The 18910-nt window shown below is 34.2% G+C and overlaps 2 protein-coding genes across 2 annotated transcripts; both read left to right on the top strand.

Moving 5' to 3' along the window:
• The first annotated feature begins 13709 nt into the window (after positions 1-13709).
• Positions 13710-15467, top strand: LOC133821100 (uncharacterized protein At2g29880-like). Its single transcript, XM_062253595.1, has 3 exons — positions 13710-14168; positions 14315-14638; positions 14732-15467. The coding sequence occupies exons 2-3, from the start codon at positions 14315-14317 to the stop codon at positions 15353-15355; spliced, it is 948 nt and encodes a 315-aa protein (XP_062109579.1). The 5' UTR covers positions 13710-14168; the 3' UTR covers positions 15356-15467.
• A 759-nt stretch (positions 15468-16226) lies between these two features.
• LOC133824085 (uncharacterized) lies at positions 16227-16955 on the top strand. Its single transcript, XM_062256952.1, has 2 exons — positions 16227-16353; positions 16432-16955. Exons 1-2 carry the CDS (start codon positions 16227-16229, stop codon positions 16953-16955), a joined length of 651 nt encoding a protein of 216 aa, XP_062112936.1.
• The last annotated feature ends 1955 nt before the right edge of the window (positions 16956-18910 follow it).

The following is an 18910-nucleotide window of genomic DNA, read 5'->3' as shown; positions in this document are numbered from 1 at the left end:
CGTTCATCGGGTCGGTGAGTGAGTGAGACATCGCATAATTTGTATTAGATTCTTGAGTTGTGAGCGTCACGCGTTTTGTCAATTTTCTATAATTTGTTATAATTTGTCGGCTGCACCACCTTTACTCGCCTACATCTAATCAATTTTTTCTTTTTCTTTTTCTTTTTAATATTTCTAAAAATAAATTTAAATAAAATAAATATAGAAATGAGTTCATTAATTTAAAAGACTTTTTCAGAAAAGAAAATTATATTTTTACAAAATCTCATACAGTATTTTGACCAGAGTGATTTTTTTTTACATAAATATAATTATTATTATCTTATGAATCATATCTGTCAATGTGGTGATAGCAAGCTATGACCCACCTTTTAATTTTTTTTTTTAATGAAACAAATATGAATTCTTGTTAGAACTTGATGGTGGTTGTGACTCAAGATCCACGAAATATGACACATTTTTGTTTATTATAAAAGTTGTTGCTACTAATTTGTAAAATGATTTTATTTTATTTCATTTTGAATTAGAATAATATTATGATGTAGGTGAGGGAAGGGTCGTGTGTGCAAGTGATTCAAAGGATGGGTGGGTGAGTTCAATCTTGTTGTGACATTCCATCCATTAATCCTTTTTTATATATATATTTTTATGAAAAATTTCAAACCTACTATCACCTATATAAAGATTAATATGTATACACATTTTATTTTATTAGCTCTATTGTTTTTACTATGTTGTCTGGAGTCCCTCATATTATAGACTTTATGCGAAAATCAGTTGCAGTTGAGCTAGACTGTTTGATCAAATTGCCAATGCCAAGACCCATGAGGGAGAAGTATTGAGATTTTTAGGTACATGTTGATTATCATTGTGGGTCTGGTTCGGAGTTGCCAATTATTTTCATTTATGCATCTATTAAATGAAGATGTAGTGACAATTATAATAATGACATAAATATTACAGTCACAAATGATACAAATTATTTCTTTTATTGTTTAATAGCTAGATAAAGACAATAATGAAGTTGGTGGAGTTACTTTTAGATTGGGTTATCTATCACTTTCATAAACTAAATTCAACTGTAAGCTCACAGCATGTTCTCACCCTCCCTCTCTCTTTTTTCTAAGTGTAATTTACACTCCTTGTGACTTTTTTCCAAGCGGTCAAAGCTTGGACTTCCCTGGCTTGGGCCTTGTTCTCTCCCTCCCTTTCTCTTTTCTTCCCGTGGAATTTAGTCCAACATACAATAAGAAGAACTAGAAGTTTTATTAGTATTGTTCATTTCATCAATAGAAGTAGAAAGTTTAAACATGTCATTACAAGCATACCTGTCCCCATAAAAATATTCTCCTTTGAAAAAGTAAGCTTGCCATAATCTATCTATATGCATTCTTTTATCCATAGGCGTTGATCATGACTATGAAATATGACAAATGAACGTCAATACAACATTTCTCAATAGGTATCTTGAAAATAGTATCTATATGGCATAACTAGATGAGTTCGTGAAAAAGGGGCAAGATAAAAAGTTTCGCAGATTGCTGAAATCCATGGATTAAAAGCAAACATCTAGATCTTGGAATCTTACCTTTAATGAGACTACAAAAACATACGACTTTGAACAAATTGTTGATAAAGCATGTGTGTATAAATATATCAAAGCAAAGATTGTGGTTTTCTTAGTTCTTTACGTAGACAATATTCTACTCATTGGTAATGATGTAGAAACTTTATCGAATGCAAAGAACTAGTTGACTGATAAATTCTAAGTGAAAGATTTGGGAGAAGTAAGCTATGTTCTAGAAATCCAAATCCTCAAAGATAGAAAGAACAAGTTGCTTGCACTTTTTCAAGCGTCTTATGTTGATAAGGTGTTGGAAATATTCTCTATGGAAAATTCCAAGAAAGGTTAGTTATCGACCAGACAATGAATTGTTCTTTCCAAGGAGCAATGTGCTAAGACACCTCAAGAAGAAGAGGATATGAGAAAGTATCTCTATGCTTCAGCAGTAGGTAGTATGATGTATGTCATGTTGTGTACAAGACCAGGTATCTGTTATGCAATGGGAGTAGTCAATCATTATCAATCAAATCCGGGTTCGGAACACTGGATTATGGTAAATCACATTCTCAAGTATCTTCAGAGAACAAGAGATTATATGTTTATGTATTCAGGTGGTGACAAGAGATTTCCTGTCTGATTTTCTGTCTGGCTAAGTGTTCACTCTTGGTGGAGGAGTTGTAGTTTGGATTAGTATCAAACAATCCAACAATGCAGATTCTACCATGGAAGTTGAATACATAGCGGGTTGTGAAGCAGCTAAAGAAGCGGTATGGCTCAAAAAGTTCTATAATGATTTGGAAGTTCTTTTAGATATTGAAAAGCCACTAATTAGATACCGTGACAACAATGGAGCAGTAGCAAACTCTAAAGAACCCAGAATTCATAAAAAGGGCAAGCATATAGAAAGGAAGTACCACCTGGTTAGAGAGATCATGCATAGATGTGATGTGACAGTTATGAAGATAGCGTCGAAACATAACCTAGCTTACCCATTTACCAAGACACTTCCTGCTAAGTCGTTTGAGGGTCACGTGGAAAATATGGGATTAAAATACATGCCTCGTTTGCTTTAAGGGCAAGGGGGAGATTGTTAGGATTGGTGCCCTAAAAACATTTAATAAGACAGTTTTTATTGCAATTAAATAAAAATACATTTTCTTCATAATTGAATGTTTGAATTATTGTTGAATAAATATAAATATAAACAAAAATCATATTCACTATTGAGAGTGTAACGACCAAAATTCGCTATTAAGGCTTAAGGGTCTTGATTAGTGTGCCGGGAGGGCAAAAATGGGATTAGAGTGAATATTATTGACTTAAATGTGTGAATATGTGATTGATGATGATTATATGATAATTAATGATATTATGTGATAACATGAAATATTTATGTGATATATGTGAGAACCACATTATTATGTGAGCAGGTTCATAAAGCGCAACTCGAGACGATCCTAGGGTCAGATAGCGGGAAAAGTCACAGCGGGACTTAAGATATGACTATGGACAAGTCAGGGGTATTTTAGGTATCAGGTAGCGATTTGGACTATCGGGTCATGGAATTAAATATATAGAGATATATTTGAGGTTAGAATGTCTAAGCGGGAATATTGGGGAATTGTACCGTTTTGGCCTCGGGGACGGTTCCGGCACCCCGAGCCATGAGATTAACTTAACAAGTAAGACAAACTTAAGAAGCCTTTAGAAAATTAGACCGAAAATACCATTTTCCCTACTCAGCTGATTACTCTCACTCTCACTCTCAAGGAAAAAACAAAGGGAACCAAACCAAAAACTCTCAAGGGAATTGGGGAAATTGAAGCTAAAGAATTGCTGGAAATTTAGAAGAATTCAGGAGCAACCTTGGGGATTAGCTCAATAGACAATCAAGGATTTAATCAGGACCAAGGTAAGCATGAATCTTCTTCTTCTTGTGGTTAGAACTTGAGTTTCAGCTGGGTATTGAGGTAGTGTTCAATTGATGATTAGGGTGAAATTGAGCTGGGGAAATCCTTGGAATCAGCTGGGATTTGGCTGAGGGAAGGGTTCAATCAAGAAGGTAAACTTTGTTTCATGAATTGATGATTTGAGTTTGAGTTTTGACTGGTTATAATAGGGTGTTTATGTTCTTAGAGTTTCATGGATTGGAAGTGAATTTTCTATGGTTTATTGAGCTAAGTTTCTGTTGAAATTGTGTAGCATGACTTAAGGATATGTTGGGTGTTGAAGTAGGAAGCTTAGGGGTGGTTTTGGCTGAGGTTTTAAGCTTTAAAATGGTGGGTTTTCTGGGTTCGGAAGGAAGGGTCGTGGCTCTGTTCTAGAGCGCTGCGGCCCTAGGACGGAAAAGGGCCAAGGAGGCTCGGCCAAGGGAGGGCGCCGCGACGCCCAAAGCAAGGGTCGCGGTGCGTGTCCTTGCCCAGATTGGTCCTTGGCTCTATTTTGGGGCTAGGGCCGGGGCTAAGCTCCAAGGGCCGCAACCCTTGATTGTACAATTGAACTTTTGAGGATTTCAGGCTTGGGGATGTGGTCTAGTTTGCTTGGGATTGGTTCCACCACCGTGCTTGGTGGAATTTGAATTCCCGGGAGTTAGTTTTGTGACCGGGAACCCTAATTTGAGTTTTAATGAGACCCTATACTTTGGTTGTGACTAGGTGATAAAGGCTTAGGCTCAGGATTGGATCGTGCTTGAGGAGCGTTGCTCATAATCCAAAACCGAAAAGATTAAAGGTAAGAAAACTACACCCGGTTGAATATTAGAACGGGACTAAGGGTTCCCTAATATACATGAGTGAAAGAATGGTATTATGCCATGTAAATTGTAAACCAACGGCCTAAGTGTGCCACGGTTAATTTGTGCAATAGGCACGGCTCGGACACTGGTATCTGAGGACAGCTTATTATGCATTGAGCTCGATTTAAGCGGGTCAGAGTCAGTGGGTTAAACAGAGGGTGCGGCCTAAGGTGTCGGCCCTAGTATTTGTGTAAATTGAATATTGTATTATGATATAGTTGAGATTGTTGAATAATCTAAGTGTGGTTGAAGTTGCTTGTACCTTTAAATATGCTTATATGCTATGGGTTTGATAACTGAACATACTTACTAGAATGTCTGTTTGAGATTGCTATATATGTTGTGTATGTTGTTTTCTTGCTGGGCCTCGGCTCATGGGTGCTGCTTGGTGTAGGTAAAGGCAAAGGCAAGGTCGATCAGCCTTGATTGGAGAGCTCTGTAGGGAGAATGTACATGGCAGGCCGCTCAGCCGCCACGGCTGAGGAGGTTACAGGGACAAGAGGACCATAACCTTGTATTTTGCCTTAGTATGGCTAATATTTACCTATAACTGTTGAGTTTTGCGAACCAGCTTTTAAACACTGATCTTTTGGGGATCCCTTCTGTAAACTGTTTATTAATCTATAAAATTTATCTTTGAGACCAAAATGTCTTTTAACTCTAGAACACTTAAGCTAATGACACGTTTTTAAGTTAATGACTTGATTAGCAAGTCCTGCACCTTATAAGTACACAGTGTAGCGGTCTTGGCTATCCAGGGCGTTACAGAGAGTATGATCTTGTATGAGTACGAAAGGATTAAGATCATAGATAATGAATAAAATTATCAGCAACATATTAAAGTAAGAAATCTTTAATTAATGAATGCTCGTATAGTTTACTAAGCATTATTTTTTATAATGCATGTGATCTAGATCTGGATTGCTAATGTGGATAGACATCTTAGTAAATGTACTTTAGATAATTAGATTATAAATGACTGGACCGATGTGAATTAATTTCTTTATAAACGTATAGTTTGCCATAAATATTTTATTCATATCAAAAGGATAATCATATGTAGATCAGTATAAATCTTAAGTAGTCATGAAATAATGTTCATGTCTATTAGGTCTTTTAATCCACTCGTTAAGGTCTCCTAGTTTAATGAGGCTAGTGACTTTTGTTTTGGAGATCCAATAATATGAATGGCTGGTAACATGATCTTACAAGAATGAAATCCAAGCTTTCCTAACGGATCAAATATTGGTTCTCTTAAGGGTTAATTTTGGAAATTGAATAGTTACTGAGCCCAAATTTATAATATTATTATAAATATAGATTGTTGGTGACAGTCGTACTCAAGTAATGGAAAGACGCCTCGAGTATGAAAAAGACACCATATTTAATGCTACCGATTGACCACCTAGACAATAGGGAGTCAACACGCGGCACCACTACGCAGTGGTGTTAGTGCTTGAGGCCTTTCAACAGTCACTTCCTGAAGACGGAGGCCTCGAGCGATAATCCAGTAGTTTAATTAAGTCTCCACTGTTCCCGAGAACGATGGTAATAACTAAGGTTATTATTTTCTTATAAGCTCCTCAAATATGATCTTAGGTTAGATTTATTTATGACTTGAGTTGTGGAATAAAGATTACCTTAAGCTTAAATTATTTAAGTTATGATTTAATGACTTAGAAATAATTATAATTTGGGTAATTATAATTATTTTAGCATATGATTAAATTAGTGTATAGTTTTATTAAGTATTAAATGCACATGCTATTTGATGTATTAAGAAGTGAACATGTGACATTAAACTAAGTCCAAGTATTAGAATTAAAATGAAAACCAAAATAGCTTAGTCTTAGGTTTGGCTAAAAAACAGGAAGGATTTGACTCTTTTTAAATTTTAAAGATAGGCAAGATTAGATCTATTTGAATTAAGTGACTATGTGTCAAGAAGAGTTAATAAATGGGGATTTAAAATATTTAATTTAAGTAGTCAAATAACTAAGTAGAGATAGTAGTGTGATGGTTGAACTAAAAGTTAGATAAGTAAATGAAGTTTTCGTAACTTTAGAGTGATGTAACTTCGGACCTAGTTTTGACTTATTTATATTACAATTTTGGAAAAATAGTATTTCTAAAAATTGTAGATAATTTAATTAGCTATTCAACGGTATAAAAATGGCCTAAATCAGACTTTTACAGCTCTAGTTACATTAATTTTACTACAAAAGGGTCCAGAGTTACGAGATATAGGATAGTAGTTTGGACTTTGACTAAAGTTTGAAACAGATGGTATGTGGCATACTTAGAGATGATGTAGCAACAAGAAGGGAGTAAGACTAGGTTGGCCAAAACCATATAGTGGAGGGAAGGTTTGATTTTTAAAATTTAAGTTGAATAGTGTGGAGAAAATCAAGGAAGGGAGTTAGGGTTCGAAGCCTATAAATAGAGACTTGCCCTTCACCATTTTCTCACACCCAAAAGCTCTCAAAAACCTCTCATATAAAAAATCCATAGTCCCAATATTTTTCCATAAACACTCTACATAGTCATAGCCGAAACACTAGTCCTTATAGTGCTCGGGATATTTTTCTTCTATTTTCTTTATTTTGCCTTGAACACTATTGCCTTTCTAAACCCTATTATAGCCAAAATATTGAACCCCATCAAGCCAATATATAGCCAAAATCTACCCAAGTATCCAAACTCATGGTGATGTTGTTGGAGATAGACATTAGAGAGAAGACTCGGGATTTCATCATTTTGGTTCTAGGTTGAAGGTATGATTTTATGAGGTTTAGAAAATTCTTGAAAGTATAGTTTTATTATAAGGCTCTAATATAAATATCTTATGTTGTATTTAAGGTTGATTGGACGTTTTCTATAGCAAGCAATCTCTTCTCTTTCTTTTTTACTCCGCACTCAAGGTAAGGAAAATAAGTTAGACTTTATATGTTATGATTATGTTTATATGCAATGTGTATGTATGTATGTTGTTTTTATGTTTTTAGTCGCTTGGGAAATATAGTTGCTTAGATAGCAAATAAGCAAATCCTAACATTTTTATCATTATCGTAGACTATAATTGTGTATAAACCTACCTCTAAATAGTAGCAAGAGGACCTAGATGATTTCTTTCATATACTACGGTAATGAGTTAATGGCTGTTAATGTGTAGTCTTATGATTTATGTTTTATTTTTTTACATCTTATGTTTTATGTTATGCTTTAATAGTTTTTTCTTACTGGGCATTAGGCTCATTCCTTTTTATTTAGATGGTGCAAGTAATTGAACATGGAAGGCGGGACAGATCCTAGATGGCTTTGGCATATATATTGGGAGAGGACTAAAGAAATGGACCGATGGAATCGATTGAGGATGACGTTGACATTTGAGTCTTTTATTTATGTATGTATGATTTCCGCATTTAGCATTTGAACATTTAATTAAAGGTTTTGTATTTCTGTATGATTTTATGTAATAACAATGAAATCTCGTATTTTGGATTTTCTATGATAAAGTTCTATTATTTTATGAATATATCCAAAAGATAGTAGTATGTCTTAGTAGTTTTTAGGTGTATTAAGCATGCATGTGGGCCCGCTTCCTATTAGAAGGAAATTTTTGTAATTTTGGCCCATTGATGACATATTTGAATATATATATATGCGTTATATGTTGAGACAACATTATTATGTGGATATAATTGGGTTATTTGGCACGAGGCGGTCCTAGGGAGCAAGTTAGTAGGTTAGTCATAACAAGGTCAAATACCCGGCTCGGGGTGAGCCTAGGGGATTTTGGTAATTTAGTACACTACCGGTGTTTATCGGGTAATGGGAAATTATTTAGTGATTATTTGAAGATATTGGAGATAACGGGAATTTATAGGACGTTAATTATGATTAACGAGGAAAAGTGGCAAAAGATGGATTTGCCCTTGGGGGCATTTGGCTAGGGGTAGCTTGGTCTTTTGCCAAGTTGTAGTGACTTAGTCACTAGTTTGCTTCAGGGGAAGGAAACAAAACATATCTCCCACCTCAGCTATCTCTCTCTCTCTCTCATACCTTTGGAGGACTTTGTTTATTTGAGGAAAAGGCTGGGAATGAAGGGGGATTGGAGCTAGGATTGAAGTGGAACAGCATAAGTGTCGTGATTCTTCTTTAAGGTAAGGTTATGCTCTGTGTTTTTTGTTGAATTCCTACTGTGGCTTAAGTTTTAGCCAAGTTTTAAGCTTTGGATTGGTTTTTGAGGTGTTTATATTGCTCATGATGTGTTGGTTAGAGTTTTAGACTCATTTAGGACCTTCCTGCAAGTTTGGGGGTGAGATTTTGGGAGTTGTGGCTCAGAGAAAAAGGTGGAAAAACCCATATTTTTTTGGGTTCACGTAAGGGCGCCGCAGCGCTGTTTTTCCGAGTCGCGGTGTTGGGGCAGTCCAGGGCAAGGTGGCCCTAGTTGGGTGTTGTGGCGCCTGTTAGGTCGTGCTGCGGCACTAGGCCATTTTCAGGGGCCTTAATTTTGTAACTTTAGGGCATAGGCTCAGGGGCTCGGGGGATGATTTCACCACCCCGTGTGGGGGAATTGGAGGTCCCGAGAGCACGGGATTAGTCCCAGGGTTCAATTATGGAATCAAATGGTAATGAGAACATTATTTGTGGGTTGTGACTAGGTTACTTCTAGGACTCGGGAGAGGATCGTTCTCGGGAGTCGTGCTTGCTTGCCTAATTTCTCACACTCAGACCAAAGGTAAGAAAACTGCACCCAATATGTGATGTACGTGATTAGGGCTTGGCCCAGTTGATAAATATAAACTTGATTAAGGCTTGGGCCCCTGTAAATGTGCATGATTATGATTATGCTTGTGATTATTTGATTAAACATGTTGAATGCTCTGTATCTGGATATTTGCTATATAATGTATGCCCATTTGCATTTGATTGAGAAAAGCATTGACTTATAAGTCAAGGGCGGCAATAGCGCGCTGAGCGCTGGTCGTTGTGGTTAGGCCTAATATGCTTGTCCGACCCAATGGTCGTGGAAAATTAAGCGTCAAGTACGCTGGGCCAGCTCTAAGGCTGGTTATACAGAGGATAGGGCAATGGGCTCCGGGGTGACTTATTAGTCCCATATCCTAGGGCTAGGCCCTGGTATGACTCATTAATCATTTATTAGGGCAACGGGTCCTGGTGTGATGCTACAGTCACTTATCTAAATAGAATGCATGCATGAGTGGGGTTATTACTGCTAGGCATGCTTATTATGATTCTGTGATATGTTATTAACCGCTTATGAGCATGTTTAAGTTTTCTTGTTGAGCATTGGCTCACGGGTGCTATGTGGTGCAGGTAAGGGAAAAAGGAAGCTAGACCAGCCATGAGTTAGAGAGCTTCAGTGGCAACGTGTACATATGCAGCTGCTCGACCACCACGGCTGGGTTTTCTCAGAGGAACTAGGTTCCAACCCTATTTTTCCGCTTAGGTCGGCTATTTGTAACTTTTGAGTTGTAATTACATTTTGGAACTGTAAAAAACTTTGTAAATGTTTATTTTGGGATCCCATGTATGAACTTAACGTATTAATAAAATGATTTTTCCTTTCATCCAATATTTTTAACGGTCGTTAACCATGTTTAGTTACACGTTTATGGCCAAATGACTCGTTTAGAGAGTTTAACACTATTTAAACACACAGTATAACCGTCTTGGTTATCCAGGGTGTTACAGTTATGACTAGGGTGAACTTTTAGGCTCGGGAGGAAAGGATCGCACTCAAGGTCGTCATACGCAATTTACTCACGACCTGAGGTAAGAAAACTGCACCTAGACTATGGTTAGGGCTCGAGCTCCAGTTATCAAACATGGCTATAACCTTCCTTAGAAGGTTCTAGTGAACATGTTGATTGCGTTGTGCATACTTGTGCTAAGTGATGATTGATTATCTATTATATCTGATTGAAAAGCTCGGCTTATAAGTCAAGGGTTTATCGATTATATCTTATTGAAAAGCTCGGCTTATAAATCAAGGGTTTATCTATTGTATCCGATTAAAAAGCTCGGCTTATAAGTCGAGGGTTTATCTGTTATATATGGTTGAAAAGTTCGACTTATCAGTCGAGGGAGGAAATAGCGTGTTGAACACAAGTCGATGTGGTTAAGCTAACCTAGAAGTGTGATATACGCTTGAACAACCCTATGGTTGCCTAGAAAAATAAAGTGCAAGATGCGTTGGGCTAGTCCTAAGGCTAGTTTGATGGAAATAGGGAAATGGGCCCCCAATATAACTCTATAGTCGCTTACGTAGATTAAATATATGCATGAGTATGGTTACTACTGCTAGGCATGTTAACTATGATTCTATAATCTATTGGTTAACTGCTTATAAACATGATTATGTTTTCATGTTGAGTCAGCTCACGGGTGCTATATGGTGCAGGTAAAGGAAAGGAAAAGTTGGACTAGCCATGAGTTGGAGAGCTTCAGGGGCAGAGTGTACATATGCGGCTTGCTCGACCGCCACGGTCGAGGGTATCTGTTGGAACTAGGGTTGGACTTTGATTTTTCCGCGTAGGCTGACTTTTTGTATTCATTGGATCTGTAACAATTTAAACTTGTTTTTTGGGATCCCGTGTAAATACCTAAACCCTTTTTAATGAAATGGTTACTATTTGTCTGAAATTTGTAGTACCTAAACCTGGTGTTAGTTTCAATTACACGTTTTAAGTCTAAATGACTCATTTAGCGAGTTAAGCACTATTTTAATTACACAGTATAACAGTCCTCAATTAGTAGGACGTTACGATTACCCTCTGACAATACCATAAATCACCTTTTCTAATAAGGTTGTGGGCTTGTTAACCTCGTAGTGGGCCCATTGAATGACCAATGGGGCCCAAAAGCCTATCTTATGGGAAAAGAACCTTGATTTATGTGTAATATGAACTCATTAAAGGAATTTTATTGTAATAAGCTCCAATCAATGAGTTTAATCCCCTCAACTTGTTGGTAACTGGTTTACCATATGCGCAGTGGAAAGCACGAGATGGTGAGCCCAGAGATTTAAAAAAAATTATTTAAACAATCTTTAAATATTTGGATCCATTAGGGTCTGATTGGTTTCAAATTTGAAAACTATTTTATCATTTTGAAAACACAAAATACATGAGGCCCACAAAAACCACTGATTGGTTGCTTGTGTTTCAAAAAGTGTTTTTAAAAATAATTCAAATTTTACCCTAGCAAATTGAAAACGATTATTTATCGTTTTCTAAGCATTTTATCCAAAAACCTAATAACATATTTTCACCCTAGTTTTTTTCTTCCCTTTATCTTTTTCTGTTCTACTTTCTTTCTTCTTCATCATCTTTACCTCCTTCTTCTTCTTCTTCTTCTTCATCATCCTTGTTCAATGTCACATTCAGACACTCATCATCACTTACAAGTCTTCAATTTCTGATTAATTACGGTAAATCTCCTTATTTTTTTCATTAATACCAGTAAATATATACAGAGAAATGTGTGTTTGTTGTTTTGATGAGATCTCTTTTGTACCCAGTATATGCTAGCTGTAAAAGTCTTTTGCCTTACATATATAAAATAAAGACAACAAAAGATTGAGATGATTGTTGATAACTTCGTAGAACTTTTTTAGGGTTTTTTGGTAATTTTATTTGTTTCCTATGCATCTAATTGAGCATATGCATTTGATATCCTTCACATCTTTTTCTTTCGTGTTCCACCATTAGCATTTTTTTAATATTAATTTTTAAAGGTTTTAAGTGTTAGATATTTTTGGGGTTTTCATTAGAAACTAGCAATTTAGGTCACTTTAGTTGAACCATTTTCCAATCCAAGTTGTCTGTATTTTGTAGTCACAGATATGGTATCATTTATTTTGATTTGCTCTCACATATTTATATATATATAATGTTCTACCCATTGATGTAGAGTGATGTGATCTCTATCAAGATATGCAGTATTATTAACTAAATAATGTTAGGTTCATTAACTTGATAACTTGTGTGGATATTGCAGCTAAAGGCAATTCTTTACTCTGTTATTATGTTCTTCTCGACAGAGTTTTCTTGTGCTTTAGAAAATGGTCATGATTTAATATACTCATATTTTTATATCTCTCATTTTATTGAACCATAAACTAGAAGTGTATATCGCAAAGTACATAGTGCATGTTACTTGGCCACTTATTGCATGGTTCATATATTTATTTGTATTTAGTGCTTGCATTGGTTTTTTTTTTCAAGTGTTTCAAATTCAGCTGCTGCATATTATTTTCCATCTTATGGTTTCTCCTGATGTCTACTTTCCTGTACTTGTGGAAAGTCAAGTATGATTATTTCATATTTGGATGAGAGATCTCAATTTTCTTTGAGTGTTGCAGTAGTCCTTATCTCTCTTAAGAGTTTTCAAACTGAACTGAATTGAATTTTTTTTATGCAAATTTTATCTAATGAACTGATTATTTGACCCTTATATGCTTTAAATCACTATGGCTCAATATCAACTTGAGTAATTTTAATGTTACACTTTAATCCAAAAGCTCTAATGCTTTTTTGTTTCTTTTGATTCTATACTTTTCTCTAATTTTCTCATGCTGAAAGTCTTTCATTTCATTGTAGGCTTAATGTTTAATAATCAGTTGAATAAAGTTTTCTTCACCATTTTTGTATACATATGTGCGTATCTTAATTCTCAGTTAAAACATTCTTCTCTTCTTTTTTTTGAAGAAAAAAAATATTTATAATCATACACTTTGTGGTGATCAAACTATTACCGAACAAGAACAGTCACAAAACAAGAAAACTTCATAGATAAATTGCAGAAAATTGAACAACTACCTTTGGAGATTACAATGGCAGTAGAGACTTAACTTTACAACTGTGTGAACAGAGATCTTGATGACAGAAAATGAGAGAATTTACAACTGCTTATTGCAAATGTTGAGACGTTTCAAGAAACTAAAAAATAATAAAGGAGTCATTATACACGCAAAAGAGAATCAGAAGCAATATATATAATATTGTTTGATTCTATTTTTATATTTCCATATCTTTATTCAATTCTCTTGGTTGCATATTTGGTTAATGGACTTGAATTATGGTTTGTGCTCTTATTTGGTCAAATTTGACAATCAGGTGAAATTTTTAAATGCAAGTCTAAAAGCTCTCTCTTGCCTTTAATTCTGATTTGGCAATCTTGGTTTTTATTGTGGGCTTTCACCAAATAAGCATCTTAGGAATAGGATTTTTATTCAGTTGCAATTCTAGAGTAAGAAGTTTTTCAGAAATTAATTTTGAGTCCTTCAATGGTTGCTTTCTTGTAAAATTGGAATGTCATTATCTTCAGTGTTCAGTTTTGATTTCTTAAAATTAAGGGTGTGAGTTCTCTTCTCTAATGGCTGCTCTAGCTTTTGTGAGATTATAATTTGTGAGTAACTTGGTGTGATTAGATAATCTTGTCTGGGTATTTAGGAATGCATTTATTGTGTTTTTTTTTTGTTGCAGTGAACAAATTTATGGGTCTTGACCAAATTTGCTAGATGCAGCAAATAAAACTTGTAATTAACATACTGAATTACATTCATAATATTGGGTAATTCTCATAAGATCTTTTTTTTTAAGTAAACCATATCCAACAATTATGAGAAGAAGAAAAAATCTAAAATGAAGAGAAAGTAATGAAAAGTTGTTCCGAGTCCTGAGTCCCTGATTAAATACTCATCATCTTTTGTTTGAAGTAGCAGCCGACCACACCACCATCACACCATTACAGTCCATTTGCTCTCAATCTGCAACATCTGAGGTGAGCTCTTTTTCTCACTCTCTCTACTTTCTTTACATCTTGGAATTCTTTGATTTGAATGTTTGATTTTGAAAACGTGAGCTACTAAATTTAAAAGAAGCATTATTTATGAAGACATAGATTGTGATAGTTAAAATTATGATTAGATGGATGCGAAGAATGTAGACATTGACGATCATGCTTCTTGGCCTGAGGCTATTGAATCACATTATATTGGTCTTTTGTATGAAGAGGCTAAAAAAGGATTACAAACAACAACCTTGGACAAAAAAGGATGGCTAAAAATAGAAAATGACATATTTAATTCTTTTGGAAAGAGATATAAAACGCCTCAATTGAAATCCAATTTCAATCGGTTGAGAAAGGCACATCGAGAATTTTCTCATCTTTTGGAACAAACTGGTATGGGATGGGATACTCAAACAAAAACTGTTACAGCAAGTGATGAAGTATGGGACACTTATCTAAAGGTAATAGACTTATACTATAATTGTGTTGTTGATTACTTGATTATTCTAAATTCATGTTATGTAGTAATGTTGTGTGTTTTTGGATTTTTGTAGAAATATCCAAATGCTAAGAGATTTCGAAAAAAAGGATTGCAACATTATGAGATGCTTGGAGAAATATTCAATAATACAACAGCCACTGGTGGTATGAGTTATGCATCCACTCAACTTCCGCCTTCTTCAGTTGAGGAACGCCAACAAGAGCGTCATTTTGTTGGCACTGGAGCACATGTTGATATTGATCTTGAATTTGATGGTGATAATTATGGAGAGGAAGAAGAAGTTACTGGTGTATGTCGTCGAGCTACTTCTGCTCCACCAGATGCACCAAAACCAAAAGAGAAAAAGAACAAAGGGGCTAATTCTGCCTTCGACCAAGTGATGGGAGAACTTGCAAAAAGTATTTCTGCTAAGACTGAGGCATCATTAACACAGAGTGAGACTATGCGTAAGTATTATGAATCGAGAGAAAAAAGAATTAGTGAGGAAACCAGCAATGTCACTAATTCTTACAATGTGGAAGATTGTCAAAGCATTCTTGATGGTATTCCAGATCTGGATAACAAAATATACCTCAAAGCGTTGCATGAGTTTGTAGCAACCCCAGAATGGCACGGAATATTCATGAGAATGAATGAGGAGCGTCGACGTGCTTATCTTGATTCATTGTTGGAGTGATTTAATATTGTTTATTTATTATGACTTTGTCTGTTATGAACTACCAAACCATGAACTTTGTCTGTTATGACTTTATCTTAGATAATGTGTAATGAACTTGACTTGGTGTTTATTGTCGTGATTGAACTTTTATTATTGTCATAATTAGGTACCTAAGATGGATGATTCGGATGAGGAGTTTGAAATATTATTTGGTGATACTTCGTCTTCATCAAGCGAGGAATTAATTGGTCAAGTTCTCATGGCTAATCGAATACATGAGATGCAAAAATCTCAACAGATTAGACGACCACTACGCACTTCAAATATGTCTGGACGTCAATATTTACTTGAGCTGCTAAATGGACATCCTGATAGATTGTTTTACACAATTAGAATGGACGTTAATACTTTTAGATCTTTATGTCGTCGATTAGTTGAAATGGAAGTCATAGAACATGACAAGGTAATTAGTGTTGAAGAAGCTGTTGTCATGTTTCTATGGATAGTAACACACAACCAACGAGTTAGGACTGTGGCCGAAAGATATCAACATTCGGTAGAAACTGTTTGTCGTCAGTTTGGCAGAGTGCTAGATGCATTGTGTTATTTAGGAAATGAAGTAATAAGGCCTCTTCACTTTAATACTGTGCAAGCAGAAATTCAAAATAATTCGAAGTATTTCCCATGGTTTAAGGTAAATTTTATTTATTAATTTTAATAAAAAATTTGTTATAATTCATATGAATTTAATTGAAGTTGGTAATGATATATCTGATTTATTATGTAGGATTGTGTTGGAGCAATTGATGGTACTCATGTAAGTGCAGTTGCACCAGCTCTAAAACAACTTGCATATTGAGGAAGAAAAGTAGATGTAACACAAAATGTAATGGCTGCATGCTCCTTTAATATGATGTTTACTTATGTCTACGCTGGAAGGGAAGGAACAGCCAATGACTCTCGAGTGCTTCTTGATGCAATTAGAAAAGACGATAACTTTCCCATGCCACCACCAGGTCTTAAATTACACTTGTCTTGATGCATTATAATTTTCTTTCACATTCCCTTGTTCATAATAAGTGATTTTAATATAGGTAAATACTATGTTGTTGATTCTGGCTATCCAAATATGCCTGGGTTTCTAGCACCATATCGTGGTGAACGTTATCACTTGCGTCGCTTTAGAGGAAGAGGGAACCATCCTAGAGGTGCGATGGAGTTATTCAATTATAGGCACTCATCATTGCGCAATGTGATTGAACGTTGTTTTGGACTTCTTAAAGCCAGGTTTCCCATTTTGAAGTCAATGCCTCCATACTTGCTTGGAAAGCAACGTCGAATACCAATAGCATGTTGCACTATCCACAACTGGATCAAAATGCATTCTATTAATGATAGAATGTTTGAACAATATTCAGTTGATGCTACACCTGTTGAAGATATTGAAGGAACTGAAAGCCAATCTAATACAACAATAGAAAACCAACAAGAAGGAGATGAAGCAGGAATTTCTGAGGCACCACAGATTAATTTCAGTCAAGCTTATATGGCTCAGATGGAAAATGTTAGAGATGACATTGCTGGACAAATGTGGCTTAATTATAACAATAATGTTTAGTTAATTAAAAATATGTAACTTTAATTTAGAAAAAAAATTAAAATTAACGACAATGCAATATTGTTATAAATTTAATCAATGCACTATTATTAAATTTTAATTTATCAATATAATTAAATTTGTAGATAAATCAAAATTTAATATTATACAACTTATGTAAATAAAATATAAAAATAAAAATAATATTCAGATTCAGCTGAACCAATCACGTTTTCAGTTTCTGTTATATTTTCAAATTTAATACCAATCACAGATTCAGTTTTTTAAAACTTAAAAACAGTTTCCTGACATTGAACCAATCACATTTTCAGAAACATGTTTTTAGTCACTAAATTCAGATTTTCATTTCAGAATCTCACTTTTCAAAAATACAGTTTTCTAATCACGAACCAATCAGACCCTTAATATACAAAACATTAATCAAAGAGAACGAAAAAGATGAGGATTTACCAATTGTAGAACAATCAAGAATCATCGCTATCTTTTAGTAACTCCAACAAACATCCAATCCAAAGCAACCTTGTGAATACTCAGACCAAGCTCTTCCAAGATTTATCTATACATCTCAAGACGTGTGTGCACACGTAGAGTAATGTTGGGAAATTTTTTGATTCACGAGATGTACTCAACTCATGAGATCTTGAAATATTAGGCATGAGACAATTTTTAGGGATAGGAAAATATTATGATATATTTTCTCTCTCTTTGTGAAATGCTTAGAATTTTCTCTCTAGAATATTCTTCTCACTTAAGCATATCTTGAAACAATTTCTATCTGATAGATTTATAAAAGAATTAATTAAATTCAAAATTCAAATTATAAACCAATTATTAAATAAATAAAAGAAATATCAAGAACCATTCTTGGATCTCTGTTATGTAGTTGACGTGTAACACATCCCTAATTTCAGGGATGTATTCCAACCACTTTCTTTTAATTATTATTTATTCAAAAATATTTAAATCTGATAAATTATCTTATCATATTAATTAAAGAGTAAATATCATTTCAAATTCAAATCCAATTTGAATTATCATAAATATATTTTCGAATTATTTAAATAAATAAAACTAATTATCTTAATTATTTAAATAGTCATTTTTAAAAATGCCATTTTATTTACAAAATCATTTTAAAAAATTATATTAATTAATTAATTTATCTCAATTACATATTTGACCTCGAAGAACAAATTTCTTCCAAATATGTCATTTCCCCAATTTTTTTCAATTTCAACTCTTACATTGATTAGTGTTGATAGAGCCATATCGGGGACCTATGGACTTATAATTTCAAGCTCTAATAAATTTAGATTATTAATTAAAAAAAATTAATATAATAACCTTAATTTATTAATCTCAATATTATTCCACTAAAAATATGAGACTACACTCTTGTAATTATACACATTTATTTATTGAGTACTTTTAAGTATAAAATGCGTCTATCGATTTAATCATTACATAAAATTCAATCCTCTATTAATGGTTCCTAATTAAATTATGAATTAATTAATGTTTAACCTCTTTAATTATATCTTGTTTCCTTAAGAACCATTAACTTTACTAGTGAATGTTAATTCATAAATTGATTTATGAATTTGAGTCAATCACCTTTCAGTTCCAAAAGCTAACACTTACGATAACCATTATTCAATTCCTCTTAGAAATGTATAGATTTCATATCTGTATATTATGTCCTCAGTCATTTACATTAATAAGTTCCCAAAACAAAAGTTTTCAGCCTAATCATTTTGACAAACCATAATGAGTGAATCAAAGAACTCATATAACATAAACAGGATTTCATAATAACTTCAGGATTAAGATCAATTTGTATATGATCATCTAATTGATATATTTAATTAATACTTATAAAATAAACGATATTATTAAGTATTAACAACATATCAGGCTTCGTTCATGTATAATCACTTTATACAAAGTACCTCCAC

This window comes from Humulus lupulus, chromosome 3, assembly GCF_963169125.1.
Source record: "Humulus lupulus chromosome 3, drHumLupu1.1, whole genome shotgun sequence".
Lineage (NCBI taxonomy): Eukaryota > Viridiplantae > Streptophyta > Magnoliopsida > Rosales > Cannabaceae > Humulus > Humulus lupulus.
Note: the sequence above shows the minus strand (reverse complement) of the source record. Positions and strands in the feature narration are given on the sequence as shown.